General features: G+C 39.9%; 1 protein-coding gene across 4 annotated transcripts in view; it reads right to left on the bottom strand.

The window, feature by feature from the left end:
- CACNA2D3 (calcium voltage-gated channel auxiliary subunit alpha2delta 3) overlaps positions 1–12,591 on the bottom strand; it is a 1,023,339-nt gene that overhangs the window by 493,611 nt on the left and 517,137 nt on the right. For all 4 annotated transcript variants that reach the window (XM_020970614.2, XM_020970616.2, XM_020970615.2 and 1 more), the window contains exon 11: positions 4,221–4,334. In XM_020970614.2, coding sequence (XP_020826273.1) covers positions 4,221–4,334 — 114 coding nt within the window. The remainder of the gene's footprint in view (positions 1–4,220; positions 4,335–12,591) is intronic.

Below are 12,591 nucleotides of genomic sequence, written 5' to 3'. Positions count from 1 at the left end.
GGACCCTCTGATGCTATCATGTAAGGTCACTAGATATAACTGGGTAGTACATGATAAAGGCACTGGCTGGCATCTCATGGTTTATGCATCCAGACATGAAATGCTCTCAAAGAACAACTCACTGCAATGACTGAATTTTTACTTTCATAGAATCCTGGTTAAATAATGCAACATTCTTTCTCCACTGAGCTAACAAGCCTCAATCCCTTTAAACTTCTCTCAAAAGAACACTCTGTCTCTGCCTTTGAAAATCTTGGTTAATCTTCTTTGAACCTATCTCCGTTTCTATACCTCCTTTTATGATTGGCAACAAGAATTTGATGTGCTATTCCTAGGGAATGAGTATAGAAGAAAGGTTACGTGCACTCTAGAATTCTCAAGTACAGCTGTTTACCGCTGGAGCAAAGTGGCAGCACCCAGGAGCTGTCCAGGGCTGAAGCTCAAGACCGAGGTTCACATCTCCAACTCAGGCTTGTAAGGACACAGGGATGCTTACCATGATGAGTGTGGAAGATAGATTTCTTTGCTTTTTCTCAGATCTTAGTGGATGCCAGGTTTTTTTGAACTGACCTCAGATAACGTGTTGTCTTTGTCCCTTGGATCTCCCAGACAGTTTGCTGCAGACTAACTTCTATGTCTCTGACCTTCCTCTTGCCTGGGTGCTCATTAGTTCACTTTGAATGTTGTATTTGTTTCTCTTCTCATTGACCCTTCTGCCCCACAAGACTCAGATCTTTTTAGACTCTTCAAAAGATGCATCAATTAAACTTTATAATTCTGGGTTTGGGATTGTGGACCTGAGTTCAAATCTCATCCCTGCCATTTACTAATTGTGTGACCTTGAATAAGTCACAAATGTCCTGTGCTTCAGTTTCATCATTTATAAAATAAGGAGAGAGGAATTATCTTTCCAGCTTCCAGTTCTAAATCTATGACTCCGTGATCCTTAAGCAGGGAAGAAGCATTAACATCTGAGGATATCAGAAAAAAAAAAAGCTAACACAAGAAACATGTCTGTAGGTATGAATATTCAAGGACACTAATAATTATAAGAAAAGGAAATAAGGAGGGAGTGAATTACAGGCAGGAGAGACAATAACCCTAAAGATAATTGATGGAAAGGCAAGCTTGACAAGCTACTAGGAAGGCAATTTTGCTAGAGGATAGAGTATAGGAAGGGAGTTATGTGAAATAAGTTTAGAAAGATAAGTTGGAACCAGGTGGTGAAGGGCTTTAAGTACCCAACAGACATGCTTACACTTTATCCTTGAAGCAATTGGGAGCCAGTGAAGGCTGATGAGTAAGGGAGTGACAGGGTCAGACATATTTTTTAGGACAATTATTCCAATAACTGCATAGAGAAAGACTGAGTAGCAAGGAGACTATTTTAAGTCTGAGAAGGATGTTACAATTTCAGAGGGCATTTGGTTTGGAACTGGAAGGGACTTTAAAGGTGATGAGGCTCCTGAGCCAGGGTAGGAGGCAGTTACTTGGAGTAATGGAAAATGCCCTGAGCCCCAAAGCAGGCTGATGAAATTTAGAGCTTGAACAGATGTTAGAGACTGTCTAGTCCAACCCTCTCATCTTTCAGATGAGGACAGTGAGGCAAAGGGAGTCAACACCAGAGACAGGAATGAAGGGGACTTGAGTTCAAATTCTGATTCAGATATTTACTAATGGGGTAACCCTGGGCATGTCACTTAACCCCTGTTTGAATCAATTCCCTCAACTGTAAAATGGAGATAATAACAGCACCTAGCTCGTACGATTAGTATGCGGGTCAAATGTGATAACATATATCAAGATTTCTGCACGATGTCTAACACATAGCAGGCACTTAACAGATTGTTTCCTTCCTCTCTTCTTTCCTTCAGTGGCAGCCAGAGGTACCTCTAAATTTATCACCTCCTCAAAATGCCCTCTTGCTATAGAAATAGACTCTATGGCTCATTGGCGCCACTCCGAAAGAAAAAAGATGATGAAGCCACATTTCATGGAATGCTGATGCTTGCAGGGTCCTGGATACAATTAATCCATGAAAGTAACTGGCATGAAGTCAATAAAGTTCATCTACAGAGAGAAGGCTGCCTTTGGAGTTTCACTAAAGAAGGATGGTCCTGCCCTTAGCTGATTCCTCCAAGGAAGGATAGGAGCTCCAAAACACCAACATTTTTAGATAACTGCTCCTCACCAAGCACATCCCTGTGACTGGGATTTACATGGCACTGTGTAGGACATCCACCCACAAGGAGTAGTCAGTGTGAAGAGATCAATCAACCTCTTAAAGGCTCTGCACATGCACTAGTAGTCATTTCATTGTAATTCATTGTAATGTTTGGAAAAAAAATCAAGTTATACATGTAAAAGATCCAGTATGGGAACTCTGTCTACCAGTACAGAGAACAATGACTTACCTAATAAATAAATTCCAGGCTCAGGCTCTAAATGCCCAGGTCTCAGAAGGCTAAGTGACTTGCCTAGTATCTGGACAGGATTCAAATTCAGGTCTTCCTGACTCCAAGTTCTACATTTTATCAACTTGTCTAACTGACAGAAGAGTATTTGAACCCACATCTTCCTGTCCCAAGCTCAGAATTCTCTTCACTACACCATGAGTATTTCTGCCCATATTTACTGATGTCATTTCCTAGTTCTGCTAGCCATATATGCTTGTTAATTCACTCATGCAAATATTCAGTAAGCCTATACTGAGTAACTGCAATGGGTCTAGCCCTGTACAGAGTGCTGTGGGGATACAGAGGATATACCAAGGTCCCTGTCCTCAAATAGCTTCTAAGCTAATTAGTAAAGCACGAAGGACAGAAGAGAGCCACTAGAAATACCAACTAAAGATGAAAGTAAAGATATGTGGATTGAATAAAAATACCATAATGGACGAGGCAGCACAGAGAAGCAGAACCTCTGGATTTGGAGTCAGATGGCATGGATTCACACCCTGACTGTGTCATTGTATAACACTAATCAGTTATTTCATTAACCTTTCTGGGCCTCTATTCGTGCATCTTGAAAATTAAATGGTGGACTAGATGGCATTCTGAGGTTCCATCTAGCCCTAAATCTACAATCCTGTGTGGGATGTTAGACAAGTCATTTATCTTCTCTGGGCCTCAAGACTATGTGGCTTCCGTGGTCCCTTCCAGCTCAAGCTCTGTGATCCTATTATCTTGTGTTATAAACCCACAGGAATAACCAAGGGGTGGCAATTGCCCTAGCAGAAGTGTGTTGTTAGCCAATACTTTAGTGGTGTAGCTATGAGCAAGAAGAGGCACAAACCACTGAAATGATGCTTTGAGATCTCATTTCAAACAATGTACCATTACAGTGGACTTCTAAAACGGCAGTAGGCACACCAATCTGAGGGAGTCAGGAATCCTGGGCCAGCACAAGTGAGAATCATAAAGGCTCAGTAGAAAACAGGAAGCTTTACAGAGAGCCACCAAGGTCACCATCCCAGAGCAGAGTCGTCCCTGTGGCCACAGACAGACTAGGCATAGAACTAAAGAGTGTGATTAACTGGTTTTAGCCAGACCCATGGTATGAGCTGCAGCACAACTCATAGTGGCATGTTTTATTGAGTCGCTGTCATCAGCCTGTGTGGTTCTCCAAAATCCCAACCCAGGGAGTTCAAAAGGCTAAGTTTGCTTTCCAAGATGATACATCTTTGCTGTCTGTATTGGACCAATAGCTAGTGACAACAGGAAAAACAATCAACAAAGGATTTATTTGCTCTCATTTCTCATTAGAAGCTTGCTTTAACACTGGGCAGTAGATGACTGAATTCTGTCTATTATGCTGATATCCCAGAGATTTAACTAGTCTGAGCGCATCCAATTCTGATTAGGTGATATCTTTCAGAAAGTAATTATGTTCAACAAAGCTAAGTTTTTACTTTTCCCCAATAACAGTCCCTTATTTTTTATGCAGTCCCTTTCTAGAATATGCTGTATCCCCTGAGTTACCATTTGTTAGATTCAATTTCCATCTATTCAATTCAATTCAATTCAATGGTTTCATTCACATAGCTGGAGTCTCACAACTTAGGTTGTAGGCAACAGAAATAGTCAACATAAGAAACCATAAAACATTGTAAGATTAGACCTACATAGAAGGTTATCTCACAGAAATAAGTTTATAAATAAGAGAATTTAGTTGTTGGTCAGTTTTTAGAAGTAATGGTGTGACCTGCTGCATTGACTTACCTTCCTTTCTGGCCAATTATACTTTGCAAAGATTGTGTCATAGGTGTCTACAGCCCCATCAGTAATGAGCATTATTGCCTGGCTGCAAATGCTTCCCTGTCCAGTGTGGTTGAACTGTGGAAAGAAAGAAGGGATGAGTTAAAATGAATCCTGGAAAGATGAACATCTGAGTTAATCTCTATTAGATTAGCATAGGAAAAGGAGGTGGAGCCTCATTGAATGGAGAGATTCTTGTGAATCCCCTGGAAATCTCAAGAACTCATATGCTAAGTCCTATGTGACACATGGTGATATTGAACATGAACAACAAAATTAATCAGAGAGCTGGAATGGGAGATAAGAAGAACATGTTACCCAGTGGATAGAGCACCAGGCCTGGAGTCAGGAAGACTGAATTAAAATTGTGCCCTCTACACTTACTAACTGTGTGACCCTGGGCAAGTCACTTTGCCTCTGACTGCCTTGGTTTCCTCATCTATAAAATAGGGGAAATTATACCACTTCCTCCCAGGATTGTTATGAGAGTCAAGTGAGATAATAATTATAAAGGGCTTGGCACAGTGCCTGACACATTGTAGGCAATATATAAATATTAGCTATTATTATTGTTATTGTTAATATTATTATTGTTGTTGTTATAACTATTGGAAGTTGAACCTTCCTTCATAGAATGTAAGCTCCTAAAAGTAAGAGATGGGTTCATTTCTTTCAGAATTTCCAGCCCCTAGAATGCTTCCTGGCCTGAGGTTTCTTTGATATAAGGAATTTTCAATGAGGAAACATCCTCTAGCAATACAGATCAGTTGCAGTCCTACAACTTGTGGCCTCAGAGAACTTCCAGAGCAATGAAATGCTAAGGGGCTTGCCCAAGGTCAAACAACCAGAAGGCATTAGAAGTGGGACTTGAACTCAGGGCTTCCTGGTTTTGAGTCCAGCTCTTTTGCTGTTGTATACCTACCTTACACCATTTCTCACATAGGAGGCATTTAATAAACGTTTATTGAATTGAATCTGAAAACTTCTCATTTTAGTTTCTGACTTGATTCCAGACATAGATAAGATTTTTTTTCCTGTCTTAGAATATGAGAATGTAAGTTCTTAAACAGAGATTGTTTTAATATTTTTTTTAATCCTAAGCAGCTGGAATAGTGTCTGGTACAACAAAAAACACTTAATAAATGCTTGTGGATTAATTAATGGTTAGCTCTTCAAAATATGACCACGTAGGAATATAATCAAATTCAATCCCAAAAGCATTCATTAAGCATCTGCCATGTGCAAGACACTGTTTTAAGAACTATCGATAAAAAAAAAGAGATAAAGCAAGAAAGTAAACAAACGTGAAAGCAAGAAAAGGAAAGAAGGAAGGAAGGAAGGAAGGGGAGAAAGAGGAGGGGGAGAAAGTCTATGACCTCAAAAGGAATGTATTTTGCTAAGGGGATAAAACATGTAAACAGATGGCAATACTACTAGGCTTATAGATCAAGGAGGTAGATGACAGAAAAAGTCCCCGTGCACACCAAAATATTTAGAGCAGCACATTTTTTTTTTACCAGCCAAGAACTGGAAACAAAGTAGATGCCCATTGATTGGGAAATGGCTAAACACGTTGTGGGATATAAATGTAGCAGGATCTTATTATGGTAAAAGAAATACGAAAATGGTGAATACAAAGAAGCCTGGGAAGAAGCACATGAAGTGATTCTCAGTGAAGCAAATGGAACTGAGAAAACAATATCCTATATATAATGGCTGTTGTCATTCCATTGTTTTTCAGTCGTACCCCATTTAGGGTTTTCTTGGCAGAGATACTGGAGTGCTTTGCCATTCCCTTTTCCAGGTCATTTTTACAGATAAGAAACTGTGCCAAACAGGGTTAAGTGACTTGCCCAGAGTCACACAGTTAGTAGGTACCCAAGGCTGGATTTGAATTCATGAAGATGTCTTCCTGGTCCCAAGCCCAGTACTCTATCCGCTGTGCCATCTAGCTTCATGTTATGACTACAACAAGGTAAATGGAAAGAACAACAAAAAACAGATCACAACTGAATTCCACAAAATTCTGATGACCAATTGGCCCAAGTAAGAGATGTGAGAAGGCACTTTACTGATGTATTGGCAGAGATGGGGGTCTATGTGTGTAAAACAGTACATACCTCAGATAGTTCGATATATTTCTTAACTTGGCTGAACTGTTTTGTTTGCCCCCCCCCTTTATTATTTGTTCAAAGTAAAGGATCTCTGAGAGGGACAGCAGAGAAGTATACATTTGGAAACTTTTTTTAAAAAAAACAATATTTTTTAAACAAATGATATGCATACTTTTAAATAGTGAGGAGGAGAGAGAGAACAGTAACTAGGGGGGAAAGGGAAGGCTTCCTATAGTAAGTAGTGCATAAGCTGAGCCCTTGAACAAGGGATGGATTCCAAGAAACACAGGTGAGCATGAAGTACATTCCAGGCATGAGGGGACAGCAAGGGCAAAGACATGGCAATGGGAGATGAGATGCTGAGTATGGAGAACAGCAAAGGGGCCAGTTGGGCTGGAATTCAGAGGGCATGAAGGGAAGTAGTGTACAAGAAAATATTAGCCCAATGCCTGGCAAAGAGTAAGTGCTTAATAAATATGTGCTGACTGATAATAAGCCCAACCCTATGGACATCAATTATATGGATGGAGAAAGACTTTTAACATAAAATTTCATCTAAGAAAAATAAATAAGTGCCTAACATTAAATACAAAGAGGCTATTTCTGGATGGATGGAAACTCTGCCCTTGCTTGTAAAACAAGAGAATGTTTGGACCTCAAGTGGGCCAGAAAGGCAGCTGTTCAAATGAGAAATCAACCTCTCTGCATTTTAGAGCCCAAACTTCATAATTCACAAGATGTTCTGGTGCAAGTTTGATTGGTATATTATTCAAGGGACTTTAGAATCCATTGGCTCAACAACTCATCCCGATGGTTTTAATTGAAGCAGAATGCTTCCCTAGCAGGGACAGCTTGTTTCTGGTCCTAAGATCATGCCACCTCTTTCAAAGCTGCAAACGTGTCCCTTGAAGAAAGTTTAGACAAAAACATCCTCTGGGTATGGATGCAGAGATGGAACATAATGGTGTGTCCTCTGAAAGAACTCAAACTATAGGGCAACAGAGACTCCTGGAAGTTCCTAGCCTTGGGCAAGATCACAGGCTTTAACTAGTTTACAAAACAATCTCCAATGGTTTTCACTTCCATGATTCTTCTTCCTTCTACCTGAAGCTTTTAATTAGAGTTTAATCTTGCAGCCCCTTCACAATAAGCCTTTCAGAATTGCATGGGTAAAGGGAGTTGCTTTTCCTAGGAAGTTAGGGCCCACATTGGGGCATATGGGGTCTCCAGGGAGGACTAGCCCCTGTGATGTGAGGGCTTGCTGAGCCCTTTTCAGGGCTGCTTATCACTTTGGGGATGTCCTCGGCTTTCCTCAAAAATGAAGGACAAACAATGACAGTGCCCATATTGGGAAAAAGAGATCCCAAGTTCTAGGTAGAACACAGATGTGCTCTCAGGGTACTTGGCATCTGTTTGGCTACCTGTGTCACCTGGGAGCAAACATAGTATAAACCCACTGCCCTGTCTCAGACAGCAGCATGGCCTTGACACCAACAACAAATGCGGGTCCTGGTCATCCTTGGGCTGGATCAACCAGGCCTTGATACTAGCCAACTCTTAAAAGCCAGTGAACCAAGAAGTCTTCAGGGAGGGTTTTTTTATGTGACTTGTTTGGAAAGAAATACCCTGGAAAATTCTCTCAAGAAAAAAAGGACATTTATTTCCCTAGAGAGATCGAAAGAAAGGAGAAGGGCAGAAGAGGCTGTTGCAAGCTGTTTATTTTTTTTTAACATTACTTTCCTCTGCCGGGGACCACATTATTCTACATAGTAATCCGCTGTTTGAGTATTCTGAAGAATGCAATTACATTCAAATGCTTTGATGAGCTATAGCTCTTCTCTTCATGTTTGTCTAGAACTTTTTTATTGACTAGCAAGAATGATGAAAGTGTTTTCCATAATAATAATGACGACAAGAACCCTATGATGAACAACAATTAACTCAGTGATTCATCAGTTAGAAGGGAAAATTTCAATGCATCCTGACATTTAGAGCGTTTGGTTGTGATTAACCATCATTGAAATGTCACAGAATTTTACTTAATTGGCTAAGAAAAAAATTTAAGGTAATCACGGCAAAGATGGCATTCAATTCTAAGAAAGATAATTGCTGTTGTCACATGACAAGGTAGGTACTAACTAGCAAAGCCAGCCATTCCAGACTCCGACAAAATCAGATGACTACGGCACAAATCTGTGGCTGGAAGGAGCTCCGAAGTACATTCCTGAACTCTTCAAAGATGTGAGTCTCAGCAACTACAAATCTTTCGGTGAGCTCAGCTAGTGTACAACTCAAAATGCAGCTAATTGCAAGACATAATTTACTTGTTTTAATTACTGTAACCCTTGAACCATCCTCAAATGCCAGCTAGAATTTCAATTGTACGTCTTTGTGCAGGGCAGCAGTAACTCCAATGAATTGAATATGAGTGCTTAAAGGTTGTATTGATGAAGTACAAAACAAATAAACCTGGATATTTCATGGAAAATTAACCGGCTCTGTACTCATCAAAAAGGCAATACTGGTTAAAAAGACAGAAAAGTGACGACATGCCAGGAATGTTTCTCTCTGTGGCACACAGTACAGTAGAGGATAAACCTGTAGAAGAAGAGATGCTTGTACTCAACAGTATTAGCCTCAATTTATATTGAACAGAGCCTTTAGGATTCAGGAGTGTATTCTTTTAATCTGGAATGTGTTGAGCAGCCCATCATTGCGGAGCCATTAAGTGGTCAAAACACATCTGGCTCTGGACTCAAAAGACCTGGGGCAGAGAATCTCTTTTTTCCACTTACTATCTGTGTGACTTCAGGCAAAGCTTTCAACCTCTTTGGGCTCCTTCTACATCATTTGGAAAATTCAGGGGTTGAATAAGATTAATCCCAAGGTCTCTTTCATTTCAAAACACATGGTCTTAAGCTTCTTGCTATCAGAGTTTTGTAATTCATTGATCAGGTTGTCAATTATAATGCTTGAGCTGCATCTTAAAGGAAGAGAGGGATTCTTTGAGGTGGGGGGGGAGGTAAGAAGTAACAGTGTTCTAGACATGATCAATGACCAATGGGCCAGTGCAAAGGGCTTGAGATGGAAGATGGAACGACATGTGTAAAGAACAGGTTAAGATGCACACTTTGTTATGGATATATGAGATGGCACATATTTATGTAGGATTATTCTTGAGAAGCATGGGAAAGTCCCAGGGCCTCAGAGAATCACATGAGTTTAGAGATGAAAGGGACATCAATGGGCATCTAATTCAACTTATAATAAAGAGCTCACTTAGAACATACCATCTACAACTTCCAGATGACCACCCCCTGAGAAAGCCCATTCCATTTTGGAACTGTTCAAAAATGTGTCCCTTTCAGATGGCAACCTGAGATTGTTCCATTGTCCAGTTATTCCTTTGAATTTTATACTTTTTACAGTATCTGAATCTCCTTAGAAACTGTAAATATATCTTAGAGGGGTAACATTTCTTCCCCCAGTTAACTCTTTATAAGAAAATAGTTAAGGTATAAAAGTGAGCAAACTACATTCTTGCAAAGGAAAGAAGAATATAATCTCCACCAGGAGATTGTAAAGGGAATTGTTAAAAAACAAACAAACAAACAAAAATCCCATTGTTTCCCAAACCTCATCTCAAAGGCCAATTTTTATGTGAAGCTTTTCCTCATCAGCCCATTTGCTAATGTCCTGCCCCCATCAGCCTGAATCTGTTTTGCATCTATTTCACTAATACATATGTTTATATATATATATATATATATTGCAGAATCCCTTGATATAATCAAAACTTCTTGCTAGAAGAGCAATTTCATTTTTATTTTTGACACAATGAGTGACAACTTGCTGCTTAATAAATGATGGCCAATGACTTGGATTGAAGTCTTCCAAATCTGACAAGAGGGTCTTTAAACTGGGGTAAGAGGCAGAAATAAAAAACTACCCACTGAGATCTACACAATACCCCTAAAATTATGGGTACAATGCTAGAAAATGAAAAGCAGAAGAAGATATTCAAACATAGATAGAACATTAAAAACCATGATCTCAGATGTTTACCCATGAGTGCATAAAATATGGTTGAGAAATAAGTTGAACTACAGGCCCTAATGGAAAGAAGTAAATTTGATGTCATGTGTGTCACCATAATGTGATTGAATAGGGCAGAAATCCGGCTCTGGAAGGGTATGCCTAATTCAGAAGGACACAACAGAGAAATGAATGGAACAGTCTTGTATGTTAAGCAGAAATGTTTAGGAGAGGAAATCCAAGAACCCAAGGTTTGAATGATGGGAGAGAATAACTGATCAACTCAAGGAGAAACAAAGTCAATATTGGCATGATGGATCTCTATGGACCACCTAGGCAGAAGGGAGAATAGGATGAAGAGCTATGGAAATTATCAATCAAGTAGCATTTGATAATCATGTATGATGTGCCAGGCCCTATTCAAGATGCTGGGAATACAAGGACACAAATAAAATAGCACTTGTTCTCAGGGAGCTTATATTCCATAAAGAAAGAAAAATTCTATAGGAGAGGGTGACAAATAATGAACCTGGCAGAAGAAATAAAACTTGCCCCATATTTCATTTTAAAAAAAGGAAGCCATTTACTAAGGGCTTGCTCTTCTTCTGTGCTCTTCATCTAACATCGCTCAGATGTCTTCAATCACTATCTTCTCTTTTATTTCTGTTTTGTATGAAGAGATGGCCCCAATCCTTGCCAAGACAAACCCCTCCACATGCACAAGTCATCTTAATCCATCTTTTCTTCTCAAGCACATGGCCTTCTCTATCATACCTAGCCTTCAATCTCTCCCTGTCTACTGGCTGCTTCCCTGCTTCCTATAAACATGCCCATGTCTTCCCCATTCTCAAAACAAAATGAAACAAAAGACCTTCATAATCTGTCCATTCCCACTAGCTACCATCCTATATCTCTTCTCCCATTCAAAGCTAAACTACTTGAGAAGGCCATCTATAATTATCCTTCCCTTGCAATCTTTTCACAGTCTGGCTTCCAATATCATCATTCAATTGAAACTGCACTCCCCAAAGTTACCAAATATCTTCTAATTGCCAAGCATTTATTAAGTGCTTATGATATACACAGACATCATGTTAAGCTCTGGAGGCACAAAGCAAGCAAACCAACCCAACAAATAAAAAACCAGTCCCTGCCCTAGTGGTGCTCACTCTCTAAAGGGAGTCTTGGGTTCAAATCCTAACTTTGTTACTTACTGCCTATGTTACTTTAGGCAAGTGCTTAACTTCCATTTCCTTAACTGTAGAATGAGTTGTCTGGTTTACATGATCTCTGAGCTTCTTGAGCCTTGGATACGAAGTCTAATCCTGCTACCATGTGATAGCAATTCAAATACTTGATGCTCTCTTTCTGAATGCTATCATTTATCAGTCTTCATCTACTGAAATGGCCTGATATTTCTATTGACTTAACTAAACTCTATACATACTATCTTCCTCCAGCAGAAAGTAAGCTGTTCCAGGGGCAGAAGGATGCCAGCTTTTCTGTTTTGTTTGTTTGTGTTGTGTGTTGTGTGTGTGTGTGTGTGTGTGTGTGTGTGTGTGTGTTTGAATTCCCATGGCCAACAAGGAATTTGGCTCATGGTAGTCACTGAGTCAATGCTTGTTGGAATGAATTGCTGGAGTTAGTTATAATATTGTGCCTGATTCTTTGAGCCACTCTGTCCTGGACCTCCCCCAAAAAGTTTTCATTTCTGAAATGCTCAGAGAGTCTCATTTTAACCTGAATCTATGGTATAGCCCTGGCATGTAGCAGAATTCCAGCCCAGGATTCTAAAGACTCATAAGCAGAATCTGAATTCCAAAAGATGACAGGAATCCTCAAGAGGTCTCTAAGTGTGTTTTGTCAGTTATCCAGGATGCTGGAGGTCAATGTATTCCTTCACTTTCCTCAAAGATTTCAGAATTCATTTCTACTGATGTGGGCACTTGGGCACTGACCTGTCAAAATAAATGTTTTCAGTGGCACTAAGGAGTCATTTCAGAGTGACTGGAAAACTTTTTGCTGAAACACATTGCTCAGCTTTCTGGGCCTTGGCAATATGTTGGTACAGAATTCGGCCCAGAATTTACAGACTTTGTTCCGTGCTTCAGAACTATTAGTGGGCTATTAAAACAGCTGTGGTGGCCAAAGCAACAGACTGTGCCCAAATGGCGACTGTCTACCTC

Source organism: Phascolarctos cinereus, unplaced genomic scaffold (genome assembly GCF_003287225.1).
Source record: "Phascolarctos cinereus isolate Bilbo 61053 unplaced genomic scaffold, phaCin_HiC Scaffold_4;HRSCAF=312, whole genome shotgun sequence".
Lineage (NCBI taxonomy): Eukaryota > Metazoa > Chordata > Mammalia > Diprotodontia > Phascolarctidae > Phascolarctos > Phascolarctos cinereus.
This window is presented reverse-complemented; position numbering and strand designations above follow the sequence as displayed.